This window comes from Malus sylvestris, chromosome 9 (assembly GCF_916048215.2).
Source record: "Malus sylvestris chromosome 9, drMalSylv7.2, whole genome shotgun sequence".
In the NCBI taxonomy this organism is placed as follows: Eukaryota; Viridiplantae; Streptophyta; class Magnoliopsida; order Rosales; family Rosaceae; genus Malus; species Malus sylvestris.
In genome coordinates, this window is record NC_062268.1 from 16,044,716 (window position 1) to 16,064,520 (window position 19,805).

General features: G+C 38.0%; 2 protein-coding genes across 6 annotated transcripts; both read right to left on the reverse strand.

Annotated features, from left to right (window-relative positions):
- Nucleotides 1-3,763: 3,763 nt before the first annotated feature.
- LOC126634573 (GBF-interacting protein 1-like) lies at nt 3,764-11,880 on the reverse strand. Of its 5 annotated transcripts, none has more exons than XM_050305097.1 (10): nt 11,408-11,880; nt 10,683-10,726; nt 9,631-9,904; nt 7,947-8,082; nt 7,055-7,629; nt 6,187-6,523; nt 5,784-6,048; nt 5,447-5,539; nt 4,499-4,948; nt 3,764-4,268 (listed from the first exon to the last, which is right to left on the reverse strand). In XM_050305097.1, exons 1-10 carry the CDS (start codon nt 11,580-11,582, stop codon nt 3,930-3,932), a joined length of 2,688 nt encoding a protein of 895 aa, XP_050161054.1. In that variant the 5' UTR covers nt 11,583-11,880; the 3' UTR covers nt 3,764-3,929. The 5 variants fall into 5 exon arrangements, with proteins under 5 accessions (XP_050161054.1, XP_050161052.1, XP_050161057.1 ...); XM_050305095.1 differs by having other exon boundaries at nt 10,671-10,726; XM_050305100.1 differs by having other exon boundaries at nt 5,447-5,536; nt 11,408-11,879.
- Nucleotides 11,881-14,307: 2,427 nt separating this feature from the next.
- LOC126634575 (protein Brevis radix-like 2) lies at nt 14,308-18,392 on the reverse strand. Its single transcript, XM_050305102.1, has 5 exons — nt 17,986-18,392; nt 17,243-17,619; nt 15,907-16,042; nt 15,052-15,440; nt 14,308-14,728 (listed from the first exon to the last, which is right to left on the reverse strand). Exons 1-5 carry the CDS (start codon nt 18,109-18,111, stop codon nt 14,650-14,652), a joined length of 1,107 nt encoding a protein of 368 aa, XP_050161059.1. The 5' UTR covers nt 18,112-18,392; the 3' UTR covers nt 14,308-14,649.
- Between the last annotated feature and the right edge of the window lie 1,413 nt (nt 18,393-19,805).

The following is a 19,805-nucleotide window of genomic DNA, read 5'->3' on the forward strand; positions in this document are numbered from 1 at the left end:
CTAGGGTTGAAGTGATTAATCAAAATTATCACAAAGTGAGAGCTTCTAACTTGAGTACGTAGATTACTAGTCTTCATATGCACCGCGCGATTCGATTATTATCCGAAATGAAGAAAAAAGATATAGATACTATAAATCAGAAAAGTTCACCTAATCAATATTGTTTAACCATTAGAGGAAATAATCAAATGATTATGTTGATACATTCGACTAATTAATCGCATGATGTATTAAACTCATAATTCATTAGATACTTTTTATGAATGTCAATTAATTAAGTTATGAAATTGTAGGTACTAGTTAGCATATATTTTCATCCCTAAATAATACAAGTGTAAACTAAACAACCTAGTTAATTTTTCAGATTTGGGAAACAAAAGATCAATTTGTTTTGTAGTACATAAGTGAAATTAATAACAACAACGAACTTTAGAGTAGATATATATGTGATGATTTAAATATTTCTGCTTGTCTTCTGTTTGATATATAGCACTTTAATTAATTTTGTCCTACAAACATACGGCATAAAACTATATATTGGAATTATAGTCATCGATAAGGAACATTGCGCACTTAAATTATGAGCATATATTCCTTGATTTGATATTTTGACATCTTGATTTACATGCAAATGCAACTGGTGCAACCCAAGTGGTGTTTTAGTGGATCCACAATAGATGAGAAAAATCGACCAAATTAGACTTTTCCTTGTTTTCTTTTTCCCTTTTTACATTATTTACCACTAATCATGATAATTTGAAGAAAAAAAATGATGTTAACACATCGGTGCTACACCACCATCCATCCTGCGTGCTTGGAAAGGATGGAGAGGATCCTCCTTCTTCCTCTTTCTTTTCTGCAGTTTTGCTTCTGCTGCTGCTGCTTCTTCAATTCTTATCCTTCAATAATCCTTCTCCTTCACTCCTGGGTCTTCTTCTTCACTTTTTTTTTTGGTATGTTTATAGGAAACTTCTACACGGTCAGTTTTATATAGAATCGCAATCGTCGACAACTATTACGATGTTGCTGGTAACTAGTTCCGGAGAAGTCACGACGCCAACGCAGCCTTTAAAGATGAAGGATCCGGAGAGTTTGGGTCCGGAAAGGATCCTCTCCTGGAAAGGATGGTTGGAAATTTTTATTAATTTGTCCATGCTTCCATCATTCCTCTCGATCTTGTTTTCAACCTTGCATGAGAAATTTTTTAATGTGACCAAACACGGGACGGAATATTACATGCCATTATATAATAAGAAAGTTTTATTTTTCAAGTATCATTCTAATTGTATAATGACATATGATGTTCCGTTCTGTATTTTGGGCACATTGAAAAGTCTTTCACCTTGCATGGATCACCCAAACCCTAGTGATATAGCTCCTATTAAAACCTTAGATTGCTTGGCCCCCCTTCTCGATCATGGCATTGTAAAGCCAAGTAATACAACTCACAACTGCATAAACAAACGCACAACTTTACATATAAAATTCCTCGCCTGCACTATTGCTCATGATTCAAATCCTTATAACAATGCTTACATCTTTCTTAAAAAAGATATGGGTCCTAGTTAATTATGTTTATGTACTGGTATTATCATGATTAAAATCGTGATCACAAATAAATCTTCATTTAAAATTTTAGGAAAACTAATGAAAGGGGTTTGAAAACTTTGAGTTTTAACTATAAGAACAAAATAAAAGGTAAAGTGAATAGTATCATGATTGACTTTTTAGTGTAAAAATATATTTTTTTGTTAAAGTGAACAGTACCTAAAGCTTTTCGTTAAAGTTCCCTTTAATTTTCTCTTATACAAATGGCTAAGTAATCTTTAATCAAGGAATGACATCATTTCCATACATCAAAGACGTATAAGTCTTCATTTGTTTTTTTTTTTTTGAAAAACTAGAGAATAACATAACCAGGACCCAAGCCAATAGAGTTACAGAAGGCCACCGTCAACAACACCAGACATAATGAGAAAAAGGTAGAAACTAAGACCCGGAGGCTTCCCCAAGTCTTCATTTGATTTAGTAGGCCAAAAATATGTATATTTTGGTATTTTTTGGAATTTTTAATTTTTTGAATTTTTTACCGTTAGAATAATCTGGGCTGTTGATTTTCAAAATTCTAACTGTTCGAAGGTTAGGATTGTGCCACGTGACAGCTGATCAGAAAGGCCAAAAAAAATTTCCGTTCAAAAACCAACAGTCCAGATGAAATGACCGTTAAAAATCCAACAGATCCAAATGATCAGTCTCACCCGACTACAAGGACAATTGGGAATTGTTGGAGATGCTCTAAGTGGACCACCAGCGAATGCAAATAATCTGTCAGGGCCTACACGTGCATTATTTCTTAAGTACAATTTTGAAGTGGATGGAATATTACCTAAAAAGGCTATAAACATTATATAGAAAAGAAGAGAACCTAACCTACAAATCTAAAACAATTTAACTATAATTAACTACTAACTAAAGGATTTGAGCTTTGGATTCTCCCCCTCTACTCTAGTTATGAGATTACTATTGCGGGAGTGGAGATTCGAACTTGAATATTTCTCGATATTAAAAAGATAAGTATCATTACTTGTTAGAATTCAAAGGTCATGAGTATGGTAATATCATAAGATTATAAACAAGTTAAGTCATAATGCTGAGGGGAGAATAATTTGGTATCAAATTCGTCATCCACGTGATTCAAACCTAAGATCTCTTCACTTGTAAGTATAAAGAAATTGTGTTAGACCATAATACCAAGTGATAGCGAAATAAAAAGCTTAATATAGACAACACAACTAAATTTCCAAATGTTAGGTAAGGTAACAATCACAGGCCATAGCCAATGGATGCATCATGGGAAACTCAAAGCTCTTATGAAAATTTGGAAGGTGGGGTTCTAGTTGTTGTGTTTCATGTGCAACAGAAGGAAGAGATATATAAACAAAAAGGAAAAGGAAGAGGAAGGGCGTGTGTTTGGCAATCCCGATGGAATGAGAACATTTATTTTGTTATTACATCTTTAACGTAAAGAATGACACAGAGCATAAATAAAGCCACGCTCCTTCCTCTTCTTTCTTCTCATAAAACCCCACACATCATCTCTCCCTCTTCTATCTCTCGTTAAGAAAAAATATATATTAATTAATACAAACAATATTCTATACTAATTTTTACTAAAGAGGCGGAAGGAGGATTTGAAGTCAGAACGTAGCAGTTTAAAGATAACACTACCAACAAAGAGGCAGCGATCCACCACTTGCACTAATTTTTTCTTCTTGTAGAGAAAAATAGAAAATAAAAGGGTTTGTGCACAATAATTCCCACATTTTGCACCTCTTAATTTTGAGCATTGATTGATTATTTTTCCGATTTGTTCAATCCAATTGTTAACTAGCAGGTTTTTGTCGGAAAACTTCATTTATTTTGGTTTGTACGAGTGTAGAAATCATTTTTCAGAAAAAGAAAAGGCATCACTCTCCTTTCATTTTGTTTTATTTTACTGTTTAAAGAAAGTTACAATGGGTGGTTTACTTTGGCTTGTACTTCTGGAATCGGTTTTTCAAACTCAAATCTAGAACACCAGCCACATTGTAAATCACTTTTAAGGATAGGAAGCACCTTCCAGTTCCGAGAAGAACTTGTGCAACCGAGACGCAAAAGTGACGGGCATATCGTACCAAAACACATGGATGGTGGCACGAGATAGACTTAAGATACTGCCACATTGACGTAATTGTTGCGTGCTCTTCGGGTTGACACATGAAAATTTGAAAACGGAACACCACATGAAGCCTTTGATTAATTAAATAAGAAAGGATTATGGGTTATATTTCATTTGACAGAAAGAAAAACCCTTCTCTATACCCTCTACTTCTTCACCCCTTACAACCACGGAGTTAGATTCACATTTTTCTTTTTCCCTTTTCTTTTATTCAGAAGTTCGATTGCCAATTCATATGATTCAGTTGGGGTTGCTGATACGCACCAACTTGTGCCCCAGGAGACGCTGCAGCCACCCCAACACCGACATTACCGCCCATAGCAGGTCCCATATGGTGCGCGTTGGGAATTGCGGTAGGCTGAGGAGGATGGTACAAACCTGGGAACTGCATGTGAGAAGATTGGGCCGCAGCTGCATTGAAGGAGGCATGAGTAGCGTGAGATGGCATGTAAGCACCGTGAGGCGATTGTGCAGGCATGTTGTAGTACGGAGTGGATTGCATGCCCGGGTGCTCCCTTGCGTTCTGAATCCAAATCTCCGATGTCTCGGCCTGCCATGTCAAACGTTAAAACATTATTAACACGACGTCTTATTGTAATTAACAGTGGACAGTAAAAACGAGATATCATCAAAGCCTGTCCGGCTCTCCCATATAGACTGCATGGAAAGCAATTCGTTTTCAACAATTAAAATCATTTTCTTTATCAGCGAATAGCCCACTGGACAGCATTCTAATTTTAGCATTCATTGTAACTACCTACATAAAATGGTAAACTTTACCTGAGGATTTGGGATGTATAGATTGCCATCTTTGTACTTGATTCGAGATGAATCTTCTAGCCCAGTGGCCCCTCCAACAACACCAGGGGCGTTCATTGCATACCCATTGGGATTCGTAAAATTCCCAAACCCTGTGGGACTTCCAGCAGGGGCAGGCTTAAACTGCTGCACTCCGTACTTGAGGCTGTTTGCATTTAGGTGTGAACCACCTCCAGGCATCAGCAAGTAGCTGCTGCCATTAGACAGGTGAGGATACGCAGGGTTGTTGGAATAGCCAGGCACAGCCATTGGTGGAACATAAACTGGTGAGAGAAATTGGCGATATGGCATAAGATTAGCATAATGTGAAACATGAACTTGTGGGTACATCTGCGCCACTGGGGGTGGTTGCTGTTGTACCATGGCAACTGTTGATGCAGCCATGCTGTTGATAGTATGTGAGCTCAAGGCCTGTAACCAGAGAAAATAGCATCTGTTTAATTCCAATTCACTATAATGGGGTTTGGTTAAGGTAGAAAATAATGTAAAATTAAGAGAGAGAGGGAGGGAGGGAGATGGTGTCTGTCCATCATCAAACACTCATTACACCCACAATGTCTAACACGGAATATTTTTAAAAGCAGTTTATGAAAGCAAAAACTGATGACCTGATTGATGCATAAAAGTTCTAAAGATGCTGGTTATGGAGAAGAAAAAGTATTTATCCGTGCAGTATGGTCTTAAAAATGCCAGGAACATCATTTTTAAATTGTGGAGTTCCTACAAAACGTAGATAGATTGTGCACACAAAACGCTCACAGAGGTATCAAGAAGCAGGTTTAGTGCTTCCAAAGGGACATAAGCATAACACAACATTACCAAGCAGCAGTTCTATGCATCCTATGGCATGCCTAAATATGGATACAGTAACTGGAACACATCATCATACTGCAAGCACTTAAACTTTACCTCTTGAGGAGGAGGTAGACCCTGTCCACGATTTTCCTCCATATGTGGTCTGAAATACGGCATGTCATAACCAGTCTGAGGATCAAATGCCTGCTTCCAAACAGAAAATGTCAGAATGAACATTCACGAATATGTAAATATATGTCAGAACATGCAAACGCTTCTTCCAAATGAAGGCCTTTTACCAGTATATCAAAAAATAAAGGTCCAGAAAACACCATTAATCACATCCAACAACTATCAGAAACATTGGTTGGACAATGAAATTGCAAAGCTGACCCTAATCTTATACCTATACATACAACAAAGGTGACACTAGTCTGACCAGCGTACTCACCGAAAAACCTTGTAACTCTGGTGGATCTTGCTGCTGTGAGTCGGAAGGTGCATAGGATGAACTGTTGTCTTGAACCAAACCAATATCTGCATAATTGCCCAAGTTCTGAGGACTCAAAGTCTCTTTATTCTCAGGCAATTGATGTTCAGCAACTACACCTGATGCAGGGGAATCAGATCCAGAACTTACTTGGTGATCTAATAAATCCACCGGATTTATGGCAGAAGCCTCATCACTGCACGACTCTGCAGCTGATACTGACAAACTGTACAATAGAATCATTTATAAGTCAAACGTGCATAGGATGCCAACAGATGTTAACTGCAAACAAATTTCTCAAAAACTACTTGGACGGGTCACAGCAAAGTTAACTCATCACTTGCTATAATTAGATAGCGCCTACCTTGCTGCAGCTTCCCTGTTTGACTCCTCTGAAGCTCCCACTTGAAATCCATTAACTATGTTGCCTCTTGAATCAGGCTCTGTCCCCAAGCTTCCAAATGTTAACTGAAAACGATCACTGTCTGGGACCCTAATACTATGTGCTATGACAACGTTACAGTTATCATATATATTTACTAGAGCGAGCTTATCTTGCAATTTAGCCGCTTCTGACTCTGAAACCTGAGGATCACCAGAAGCAGGTGAAACAGATTTTGTTGGTGTTCCAATGACTCCAGGACTATTAGAACTTGCCTTTTGGCTTGACTTAGGTTTCCACTCCTTATTAGGCTGGGAAGCTGCACCCGGAAACATGATTAATACTCTTGCAACACGTCCATTAAGACATGACTCAAAGGCTTCAAAAGTGAAGACAAACCTTTCAAACAAAAGCACATAGATTTTTTTTTTTAATTTTTTTTTTTAGGAAATTTTATTGCACAGAACAATAAAAATACAAGGGTGGACAAGAAGTCCAACAACAACAACAAAACTCCACAAAACCAACTAACAGCAGCATTCCAATTCCATCTAATTTCTGAATCATTCTGATAAAGAAAAATATCTAAATGTTAAACCAAAAAAAATAAACAGATCAACAAGCTACTGTTGAGATTTTATGACATCTTACAGATGTTTTCAGCTTTGGCAAAGGAAAAAGTTAATATTAACGCCACCAAATAAAATTTAAACCAAATATAGGTTAACGGTGAGGTTTTCTGACACGAACAAACATTTTATGCTTTAATTCTGTTATTATAGTTTTCGTATGTAGATGAATTCATGTCAAGAGGAATGAATTTAAAGTCCATAATTAAAGCAAGTATTACCTTTTTGATGTCCCACAGGTTGTTGGTGTGGCCTGACATTGTGCTGATTACTTAACAACGGTCTGCTGCCCGACATGCTAGGTATCACAGATTCAGAAGTTTGGCTCACTTGATCAGTTTTAGAGATTCCAGTAAAAGGTCGAAATGACTCAGTAGAATCCTCTTTTCCCAAAAGTGAATTTGAGACAGAAGTCACAGAGCTACTTGGAGCAAAGGACTTGGAGCTGTCAGAAGCTTGTCTCCTAACACCAACCTCCCGTTTAATAGCACCAACAGAAGCAGCTGGTCTGGAATCAGGAGATGGCACATGAACAGGATCCGTGGAAGATGAATACACCCCAACAACAGAGTTGCTCGATATCACCATTGGAGAGTGCAGTTGGGAACTGTTTGGCTTCCCTCCTTGCCCCCGTGAAGCTACATTTGGAAGAGTAACTCGGTTCTCCACTAATGTCTCTTTTCTAACAGTACCAGTTGAATTAGCACCACTGCTTCTAATTTGAGTTTGCGCATTCAATCCATGAGATGAATTTTGTCTGCTAGATGGCTTTTGACTATTTGAACTTCCTGTTGGGCTGAAAGCACATTAAAACAATCATCATAAGTTAACGCAGTAATAACACAGCAAATACAAATACATATTTTTCAACGCTATGGACAAATAAAAGCAGGAAACTTTGTATAAATACCAAAAGTCCTAAATACAAAGAACCCCTGAAACTAAAGGTCTTCAGAAACAGCAACCTCAAATGTTACAAACAAAGCTGAGTCTCCTCTAGGTTTATACAACAATAAATTGTGATATTCTATGGCAAGGCATTGACATATAGCCAAGAATAATATGTAGCTACACACATAAAGACACACACGATAATAATGATAGAAAACATACCCCTTTCCAGAATTATTTGACGCTTGCTCATTGGTGGAAGTTGTACATTTTGGTGAAGCAGGCTTCGCTTCTTTATTGACATTACCGTTAATTCGGTTGTCTCTCACAACACGGAATTCTCTGCTGATTCTTGTACCTAGGAAGAGTCTATCATTAGCTAGTAATTCAAAGGAATATTACAGAGGGTAAAGTATCCGGAAACATGGAAACACCGCGGCAAAACTTCTTTGGAAACACAAGTGCAAAAGGTTATACTCTCAACCACGGCTTTATTTTCAGTAGCTTTTATATTATATTACCAAAACGCTAGTTCAATGGGTTCTATTAGAAGCTATTTTCAGAATCTTTTATATGACAAGTATATTAACAAAACAGCAGCCAGGTTGACAAAAAGCAGACTTGCCATTGTCATTGACTAGAAACCAAAATCAGTTTAATTGCCTTTCAACCTCTCTAGGCCTAAAGATCCAATTTGCACCATCACACAAGTGCCCAAAGTAGCATTTCAAATGCTTGTCGCTGAAAGGCAAAGCACTTTTTCTTGCAACAACTCCTTGAGATGCAGCAAGGATTACAAAGTTGGACTTTATGGAGCTCTTAGCAGAATCAACAGTTCAGGTTCCTCATTATAGCTACCGTTGAATTGGAGAAAGCACAATAGTTCTCCACATTTTGTTAGTTTACCTTCTTTTCCTGGTGATATCTTTGAATATGTTAGCCTGAGATTGTCATAATGTATTTACATTCACCGGCCGAGGATATCATTCATTAGTTTCAAAGCTACTAAGTTTTCTGACCACTCACCACTGCTCTCAGGAAGGCACAGTACCTCTTTTACTAGTCTATTTTCAATCGTATTGTCGAATATGACTTGAAGCTATCAAAAGGCACATGAAACTTATTTCCCTTCAATGTTATGAGATGCGTTGTTTGGAGGAGAGAGGTAGAAGCAGTGGGAGAAGTTTTCACAATTATTGTGTTTTTTTTTTTGTACTTTTAATCGTATAAATTGATTACAAATTTAAAACATTTTAATTGATGTGGATGACCACCTCAACTGCCACATAAGGTGGTATTAGTATTGTGGTACAAGTAGGTGGTAAGAAGGAGCATTTCCCCCATCCCTTAAACTTTGGTAACAAAGAAGCATAAACCCGAGCGAAATATTCCCCGAGGTTCCTAAATCTAGATACCGATTTCCATGAAAAGGGCCATTTATGTCACATTAGTTAAATCACACTGTTTCAAAGCATAGACCACTCGTCTATAACGCATCCATTTTCAAAAATACTTAAATATACAATAAAAGTGATGCGGTGGTTAACAAGACAAATATCCAAATAGAGCATATTAGCAAATCAAGCAACCAATACAACAAACTCCCACTACCCTCAAGGACAACTTTTCTCAATCAACAATGAAGTATAAGCCTACATATATCTTTTTCAATGCAATCAGCCCAGTTAACACTAAGAAGGAATAATGTATTGATCAGAGCCAATTCAAAAACCTCTATTTCTTTCATGATTTCAACTAGGCACGTGAATAAAAAGAGCTAGTTGAAAAAAGACAATAATTAATAATCATGAGGCTTTGTTTACAGTAAATAACCAAAAAAAAAAAAAAAAAAAAGCCTATAGAAGAATTAAAAAGCTTGTAATAAATCAGGACATAAATGAATTACCAGTTGAACCGCCACGAGCATAACCTCCTCTTCTAACATTACGATCAGAAAATGTATTGCGAGATGAGGGATGATCAGAAAATGTATTGCGAGATGAGGGACGATCAGGAAATGTATTGTGAGATGAAGGACGATCAGACGTATTCTGAGAAGAGGGATGATCAGAAGTTGTATTCTGAGAAGAGGGGCGATCAGAGGATGTATTTGGTTTGGGTCCTTGGCCTGCACTCTCAGAATGTCTCCTTGCATCCACAGGAACCTTGTGCCCATTACTCTAAAGCCACAAGTACAGTAAACCAGTAAAACTTTTGCTTTGCAATAGGTTCCCTTTAGGACTATTTGAATCAACATAAAAAAACAATACGTTATGGTAATTAAAAATAAAAATTAAGTGAGTCCCGCAAAACCACGACTATCTCCCAAACAACTAACCAATAAAAAATAATAATACCAGTTTCACAATGTGGTCATTTGAAAGCAGTTACAATGCCTTCAAGGTTGACATAAGTCAACTAACAAGCTTAATTAGGAGAACCACCAATTCTTGATGAAATGAAACACATGACATAGAATTACTCCGCAGTGCATTAATTGATTGCCAGAGACCTTTTATATCTCACTAGACTAAATGATAGCAGTATTCTTTTTCTTGGGAGGCTTTCATTTGGCAAAAACATAAAAACCTTGGTAACAGCATAATGTTAATTACTGCTTTTCTGGGGATCACTTTGCCAAAAAGATCATGAATTTGATTAGTCAAACGAGCCAGTAGATTAGCGGTACACTAACGTGTGCCTGTCACTATTAAGTATTGAGTGATGAATTGTATAGTACGGGAAGACACAACTCAACAGTATTTAACCATGCATCATTACACCAGTTCTGAAAAGAGTTAGGATCTTCATGCAGAACGTAAATTCTGCATATCAACTACTGTTCATGTAGTCTTCCGTGTACCATGCTAAAATATATAAAGCTAAAGGTGGGAAAATGAAACCACAGGAAAGATGAACAGTAACTCAAAGCCAACCAAAACTTACATTAGAGGATACCTCCTTCCTTTTGTCTCTTTTTCTCTTCACAACATGAAATGGGTCTGGGTAAAACCAAACGAAAATATTCACAGTAAGAAACTGATCTAGTATATAAAAAATGCAAGATAATCGTATTACGCAATCAACAATGAGAAATTGTGTTGATATGTGTCAAGAAAATGAAGCAAGTACGATTCCTCTAATACAGCTTCAAAAGTTCAATGGAAGCATGTAATAAGTACATATGTGAAAATACAGCTCAAAAAGAAACTTCAAATAGAAGGAGATACACAAAAAAGAGGTCACCAAAAATCAAAACTCTCAATCTAGCCACTCCCAAAAGTTTAACTAGTTAGAGGTACTAGTAGAATGAGGTAATAATCGCCAAGGCAACCGTAAATACTACCTTAATACAATCGGACTTGGTTTACCACTGACACCCGAAAACAAGTTCAATCAATTAGGTCATAAAAATGAAGTAAAGGCGGAATTTTTACAATGGCAAAACCTCAATAACAAAAAGCGCAGGTGCCACATTCCACAAAACAACCCTAAAATCAATAACTAAAATAACCAAACACGAAATAACGCTTAGAACACCGAACAATGGACTCATCAAGCAGGAAAGTAACCCCAATCGAAAAACAGAAGTTCATTACCCAAAACAGAAGAGCAAAATAAAAAATCACTACACAGAGCAATAGTACCACAGATCTAGGCAAAACAGAGTCAAAAGCAGAGACCTTGGTTGAGCAATTTCTGGGCCGTTTCATTAGGATCCATGTCGGTTTCTTTGAGAGCCCAATAGATATCAATATCCGAGTAATTACCCACTATTTCTTTGATCGATTGAATCGTTTTTCTCACTCCTGCTGAGATTATCTGAGTCCCACCTTCGATTCGCGACCCGGCGACCATCTCTCACTCTATCTCCGTCCCGAATTCAAAATTTAAAAAAAAAATCAAAATCAAAAGAAAACGGAAAACCCAAATACTGTACGATAGATATACGGTCAAGTACAGAAATGTGAGAGAGGGTTTTGAAAACGTTTTACTACTCAAAGACTTGTCGGGGGCAAAATCCTGAAATTCTGAGAATTGGGGGAATTATCTGCCCTTGGTGTTTGTGTTAAAATGCGGGTCTGCCGCTGTATGTAGAGGTGATTTGGGATTTAAACCCTAGTTTTCTTTCTAAAGCTCACCAGTGCCTCAGTGTCAACCCATTTGAAACCCTTTTTCCAGTTTAATAACTATTTTGTTTCGTAATTTTTTTTTTATTTTATGTTTAACAAAATAAAGATTCAATACTAATTAAAAAAATAGAGGCATTTAATATCATTTTGTTTTCAATTTTCAAACAAAAATCGAAAACTCAATGGTTATATTTTGAGAATTTAAGAAAGTAGTTTTCAATTTTATTTTATTTTATTTTTTGAAAACTAAAACTGTCACATCCCGACCCCGGCTACATCACATCCCGAACCCGACTCCACCGTAGCATGATATTGTCCACTTTGGGCCTCAACCACGCTCTTACGGTTTTGTTTTTTGGAACTTACGTGAGCAGAACTTCTCAGTAAGTCACCTATCCTAGGATTGCTCTCGCGCGAACTCGCTTAACTTTGAAGTTCCGATGGAACCCGAAGCCAATGAGTTCCCAAAAAGTTTCATGCTAAATAAGATGAGCATGTACATATAAGACATAGAGGATTCACTTCCCTCAACGATGTGGAATCTAATAAAAAATAAGCAAAATAATATTCCTTCAAAATTTGAAAACAAAAATGGTTGTCAAACGAATCTCAAGAAAATTGTTTTCACTTTTCACTTTCCACTCTCTTTATTTTTTCAGTTTTCAAAAAGTAAAAACAAAAATTAAAAATTAAAAACGAAATAGTTATTGGAGATCCCTTATTCACTATTATTGCTGGGTGACCAAGTTATAAATTTTGGGGTAAATTACATTTTACCCATTTAAGTTTGGAGTCGATTTCAATTCCTTACAATATCTTTAAAACATTTCAATTTCATACATTTACTTATCATTTTATTTCAATTTCATACATCCGTTAGAAAATCTATTAAGTAAACCGTTAAGTGATGACGTGGAAAATAGGGGGTCCCCATTTGTACTGATGTGGCTGCTACATTTGTGTCACGTAACTAAACACTTAATAAAAATTTTAAAATATTAAAATAATTAATTTTTTTTTTAAAAAAGCCATAACCCAATTCGTCTTCCTCACCCGAGAATACCCCCAACCCAAGCCCACCCCTAAATCAGACACACTCCCTCTCTCTCTCTCTAATCCTTAGCTCCAAAAATCCCCCCATCCCCACCTGTCATAATTTTCGAACCATCATACGAACACCACCTCGTCCCATGCGATTTTGTCAATTAAATTACTATTTTCTCCTCCACTTTCTCCTACCTCCTTTCCCATATCCCATACGAGAGAGAGCATATGATATGATCACCTGCAAAAACACCAAATCCCAAATCCACCATCACCACCACATGCATTCCCCTCCTCCGTTGTAGGGTTTATCCCACTCGCCCCGAGTCGACTCACCCGACTCGTTCATGAACCAAAACCACAATTACAAGAGGAGCAGCAATGCCTCCAACAAAGAGATGGTAATCATGGACGCCCGACCCATAAAGCTGAACAGCCAATCCAATTCCATATTTAACCCTAACACCAACCAGAGCCTCGCCTCCATCCTCAACAACCCTAACGCCTCTTACACCTCCTCCTGGGTCGACTGGTAGTCCTTCTCCACCTCCGTCACCCTGTCCGAATTCGCATCTCTCATGCCGAAATATGCATTCGACGCCATGACCCGATCCAACTTCCAACCCAACCTCACCTTCGTCTCCGATCATTATAACTAGTTCAAGGACAGCATCAACCACGTGACGAATGAGAAATTCGATGTCGATTCCATCGGTGGCCAAGGCGAAGCCCTCATTACGTGCCTCTAGAGTGTGGGCTCGGGTAAGGAGAAGAGGTGTGTCTGATTTGGGTTGGGGGTGTGCTCGAGTAGGGAAAAGAGGTGGGGAAGATGAATTGGGTTTTAGCTTGCTTTTTTTTTATTTTCTTTAATTAATTATTTAAATTTTTTAAATTTTTTATTAAGTGTTTAGCCACATGGCATAAATGTGGCAGTCACGTCATCACTTAACGGTTTATTTAACATATTTTTTAACAGATATATGAAATTGAAATAAAATGATAAGTAAATGTATGAAATTGAAATATTTTAAAGATATTATAAGGAATTGAAATCAACTTTAAACCTGAGGGGGTAAAATGTAATTTACCCTAAATTTTGGTTTATACGTTTTAGGTATGGTCTCCATGTTTTAAATTTGTCCATTGCCTAGCAATATATTCGAATTACACGTGGCACACTCCTATTTGCCATCAATGTCTGCTCGTAAGAAATACTATTTCGAACTGGTCTTTTTCCAATTAAACCCCTCAAAAGGCCAACTACACCAAAAATACATTATTTTGGGCCTAACGCTAAATCCAGGTACTGCCTACAGTGATCTTTGCCCAATTCACTTTAGGGCCTTAGGCCCAGTTGAAATCATTCTAAACCTGAGGCAAAAAAAAACGATAAAACAACACGAAACTTTAACAAAACAACATTGCCTTTCAGATGAAGAAACTGATACCAGTTTACAGTAAGAGTCTGATGAAAAGTATATGCCTTTATAGATCAAATTTCATTCCCGTAAACATTTTTCACATCCCCATTTTTTGCACCCTTTCACCGAATTCCCACGAATAACCAATAACATTATCCATCCGTAAAAGATAAAAGAAATTCCACAGTTCACATAGATATATTTAACTGAAGTCAAGTAACTTGGGTCGTAGTTGATAAACGAAAGCTTTGTTGACGAGATTGCGCCTATGAACATACAGCTGTTTAATATAAGAGCCACCACCTCGAAGATGTGCTAACTTCTAAGTCATAAGTACTGCTCTTGGATCCTGGCCCTGTTCTCTTCCCACCACAATCTTGCATGCATTTCGCCAAACTTTTCTCGGCTGCATAAGAGAAGGATGCCGGAAATGAATTCATATTCAAGCCAATTTGATCATATATGTTACTGTAATATTGTTTGAGAACTCAACTAATCCAGTATTACACTTTTGTTTCCTTTAAATTTTGTTGGTAGGAGGAAGGAGGATAGTGCTGAATAAACTAGAGAACGTAAGAAATAAAACTACACAGGGTACTGTCATGGTCACTGTCTCACTATTTCAGACAACAATGGAGAACAAAACAATCACTAAAGGCAGTGCAAAGTAAAACTTAGCAATAATGAATTTAAGTTATTTAACTATCCATGATATAGAAACCAACTTACCTGAATCGGACACGTCTAAGCTCCCTAGCGCCACCTGGCAATGCTCTGATAGTGATGTACACTCCCGGTTCATCCTGTTCAACCCATTCAGTCTCCATATCACTGGCATTGCTAATTGAAAACTCTCCTGAGCGATCTGCCTCTGAACTAGTCCTTACAGAACCATCTATTGATGATGTCTCAGTTTTCACCCCACTGATGCTGGAAAGTTTAGGTGTTGAAGCTAGACCACTGGTTTCACAGTACTGACGTGATTGCATATGATGTTGGTCAAGTGAATCTGACGAAGAGTACCCCATACCCATTGGCCGGTGGAAGTTGCGGGGTAGGTGCTCTTTGCTCAATGGGGGTGTCATAGGACTGTCCCTAGCAGATTCGACCTTTGAGCTCTGCAATTGGGGGAGAGGAAGAAAAAGGTATTTCTTAACATTGGAAATGTATACCATCGACATTAGGAGGTGATTCTAGCTGCGCCCTTTATACAATTTGTAGAAACCAATCCATCCAATCATTCAATAGATAACCACAGTTGAGGTTTAAGATAGCAAAATCATTAGTAAATACAAGTAAACTTAGAGAGAAGCAACACGGGGAGGTTGCCAACATATCCTAAATAAAATTCAGAAGATCTGAAATTCAACAGAGAATAAATGAATTTGTAAATTTGTGCATATTATGACTTTGGCAGGTAACGGAAAGTCTCAATCTCATACCCAGATAATGACAGATGGAGTTCTGTAGGTGACTGTTTTAGTAGCAATAATGAATAACTCCTAAAGGAAATTTATTTGACCCTTACCTACCTCAGGTCGACAACAAGAAAGTATTTGCACAATGCATTTGGGGTAAGCTCACCTCGTCTTCAGATCTAGGCGGGGTTGGAAGTGGAACTGCTTGATGATTGAACCTTTGGACATTGTATAATTCCATGACCTTGTCATAATTCTCTGCCCACCACCTTTGAGCTTGCCATTTGTTAAATAGCTCACGGCTGATCAAGTTTACAACACAGTGATTAGTAGATTTAGTATCTGCATCATGCTATCATAACATGATTGACAAGAAGATCAACAAGTAACATACTTATGGTATATTATTCTCTATTTTCTGTATGCATGATAAAAATAATGGCAACAAAGGTAGCGCTAAACCCGGCAATAGGTTAGTGTTTCAGTGAAGAGATCACAGGATGAACAAGAATTCATTCAAGAAAACAGAACTCTGCGAAGCACCAAGTCCTGCTAATTATGACTGTGCAACAATACTTTTAATGCTTTCTCACCAGACAAATAAATGACGTTAACTCAAGACTGGGACTTCTCTTTTGTTGATTTATAACTCTCTTTTTTATATGGGTGATCTATATGGCCTCACAACCAGTTAATATAATAGCACATTGTCAACATGTAAGTTTATCCCCTATAGCAATGGTACTGACAATATCCTAAGATCATGGTTTCAAAAATCAACTTCAATCAAATTCCATAAGAGGGGATATTTTATTGTTTTTCTATATTATTTTCGAGTTATATTTCTGGATAAAGATGAGATATTTAAAACCCATTTAGAGTGTGTCATAGTTTCAATGGCTAAATAATCAAGTCTTCGTTTCCTTTGGCACCACATCCAACACTCAAGTCAGTAACAGAAAATCTAGAGAATGGACTAATACTAGGTGAGCGAAGTCACTGGGTACTAGTAGACAAGTGAAGTTACCCAAAAGAAGAAGGCTATCACTAGGTCAGTGTCAATAGGGTGGACCGACAAGGACGTCAAGTTTCGGGAGCATGGTAGAATGTTATGATCCTAAGAATGAAATAATCTTCGACTCTTTGACACCTCGAGCCTTCAAAGACTAATAGCTAGTTCTTTGCATAGGACCACCTACCACACAACTGATTGTGAGAAAATAACAGTTAACATGCTATTTAACTGCTACACCCTCTCAATCAAACTCTATTGTTAAAGTCCAAACACAAAGGACAATGTCACAATACTTCAACCCCACTCAACAGTCCGACGCTAAAAACAACTAATCAAACTCAAAGGAATCAGAGGCTGTATGCTTCCAGATCAAGAACACACAGAAAAATATCAACACACAAAGTGACAAAGACATACAGTTGTTCAAAAGCTCTAGCATGTGATCACACACCACAGAAATTCAGATTCTCCGAACAAGCGAAAGTACCTGAATCGAATACGTTTGAGATCATTTCCTCCTTGGGGCAACGAAACGAAAGTGATGATCACACCAGGTTCCACTTGTGCCACCCATTCTTTAGGCTCATCTTCCTCCACTAACACAACGGACTCCGTCCTTCCACTCACTGACGCCGGCGTCCTTTCCCCACTCGATAGTGCCTTTAGTCTACTGTCCATCTCCTTCCCCCATAGCCTCGGGGTCGAATTGGATCTCCCCGTCCGCCTGTACGAGCCATGGAAACCTGCCGACTCCGAGTTGGCATCGGAGTCGGCATAGTTTTGGTGACGGTTGTCAGTGCAGGACCGTGAACAGGGCTTGCAGCTTTTGTAGGCTCCTGAGGCCTTCAATGCCATATCCTTGATCTGCAAAAACACAACTGTTCCATTGAAAACGCAGGAAAACAAATCTGGGTTTTCCTTATTCCATTGATTTGTTCCCAAAACTGTGAAGTTTCAGCTGAATTAAATCTTTCACACCTCCACTGTTCCATCTAACAAGACTGAGAACAGAGAACAAAACATTACCCCCTGTTTGGTTCCCGAGAAAATGAAGGGAGAATCAGAGAAAACAGGTTCTGTGTCTGTCATTTTCACAAGTACCATTCCCTCATTCCACCCAAAAGGCCAATTAGCATACACCGAACTCCTGTTTTTTCTCTCTACATTTTCTCGGGTACCAAACAGAATCTCTCAAAAAACGTATCAGTTACGAATCTTACGATTGGTTACCTGGGCAGTGAGGGCCTTGATGGCTTGCTTGGCCCTGGGAGTCCCGGCGACAGCGTCGTCGTCGTCGTCTTGGTGGTGGAGAGATCCATTGTTGAGCTGCTTGGAGCAGGCTATACACTTCAGCATCACCGATTCCCGAACGAAAATTGAACGAGATTTCAGATCAGAGCGTCTCCGCCAGGTGTGGCGAAGCTAGTCCCCGCTTAGCAATCACGGTCACAGCCAGCCCAGTAAGCTGAAGATCTCGTTCTCAGAGAACCTCGACATGGAAAATGGTAAATGGGGTCTGGTGGGTACACTCACAGAGAGACAGAGAGATAGAGAGAGGAGAGAGGGGCTCGTCAGGTCAGGTGACCGTTAATGAGGGTAAAACGCTAAGCCAAGGGTCATGTTCGTAACTTTGTGGCGATTTGCAAGGGTGTCTTGGATCCGAATGACATTTAAACCTAAATCGTTTCGTTTGGAAAGTTCTTTTAAAATAATTAAAATTAGTTTTGGTGAAAATGATTTTGGATTCTAAAATCATTTTAAATGTTTATGAAAAACAATAATTAAATATATGCTTCTTACAGAAATATTATTTCAAGATATACTTGAATTTTTACTAAATATTAATTTCAAAATTATTTTCATTAAAAACGTTTTCAACCAAGCATTTACCAATTGAACTACGCAACAAAAACCCCATTATCATTTATATTTCTTCGGGGTTTTTCCCTAAAAACAAATAGACAAATAAAATAAAACAAATCCTAGTTAAGGAGGAATTTTTAGTTGTGATGAGAATATAAATAGTACATCATATGTTTTTATGCAAGTGATGAAATTTTTTAATTTTTAAGTTATTAACCTTTTAATACACATAACCTACTATTTATATAGGAACACGTAGTGTACTAGCTTGTGTGACGGTTACACTGAAAAATCTATCATAGTTAAGACTAATTCATCTTTACAACTGTCACTCTCTCTCTCTGAGTTTGCTTGATGCTGGGGCCAAGAGGCTCGTGGGGGACATTGAGATTTGGGCATTTGCAAATTGCAGAAATAGTGGCGGGACACTGGAACTGGGGCATATGAAACATCAATAATTTTTTATTTTAACAAACGATATTATTTACATTAAGAAATGAGAGAACATGTGAGCTTTTAAATTCATTTTTTGACGAAAAGTAAATATAAAATCTTTTATTTATAAGTGAAGAGAAACATTATTAAACCGTAATACTAAGAAATAAATATATTTAAATGTTTTTATTAATGAGAATTATCGCGCTAAAGCTAGGGCGTCACCCGTAAGTGGCGCGCTGTGTGGCCTGAGCACAGTGATAAGTGAGCAAGGGTCGTTGTATCTCCATCGGCACCCGGATACAGTGTTAAATGAGCAAGGGGGCTATAGAAACTTCTTTTCGAACGACTCCACTCAAAGTTGTTTGGGAGCATATGCTCCTATCAACTTTACACGGGACACACAAAAGAAGTACTTTGATCCTATTAGACGGGGAAGGGTGAAGAAGCTAGGACAGAAGGGTAGAGTTCAAGAGTACTTGGATCTAACGGAGGACATGACACAAATGAGCGCAATGGCGTTCTAGGATTCATATAGCCGACCCCACTTAGTGGGAAAATGTTTTGTTGTTGTTGTTGTTTTTTTTTTTTTTTTATTAATGAGAGTGAATGGATGTGGGCCATTGTCTGTGGGTCAGCGTCATGCGTGCGGCCCGAAGGGCACCAGGGAGGCAGCGCCACCCTAAACGACCGAAAAAGGTGGAAACCAGAAGCTAGCGCAGGACATTACCCTGTTCTCGTATCTTGTGTGT

Coding starts and splice junctions, on each gene's coding strand:
- LOC126634573 (XM_050305095.1), bottom strand. CDS start 11,582: ATGGTCGCCGGGTCGCGAATCGAAGGTGGGACTCAGATAATCTCAGCA. Junction 10,727..11,407: donor CCAGAAATTGCTCAACCAAG/GTCTCTGCTTTT, acceptor GGTTTTACCCAG/ACCCATTTCATGTTGTGAAG. Junction 5,540..5,783: donor CAGAGTTACAAGGTTTTTCG/GTGAGTACGCTG, acceptor TCTGTTTGGAAG/CAGGCATTTGATCCTCAGAC.
- LOC126634575 (XM_050305102.1), bottom strand. CDS start 18,111: ATGCTGAAGTGTATAGCCTGCTCCAAGCAGCTCAACAATGGATCTCTC. Junction 16,043..17,242: donor CTCAAACGTATTCGATTCAG/GTACTTTCGCTT, acceptor AAACTTGATCAG/CCGTGAGCTATTTAACAAAT. Junction 14,729..15,051: donor CTTAGACGTGTCCGATTCAG/GTAAGTTGGTTT, acceptor TCTCTTATGCAG/CCGAGAAAAGTTTGGCGAAA.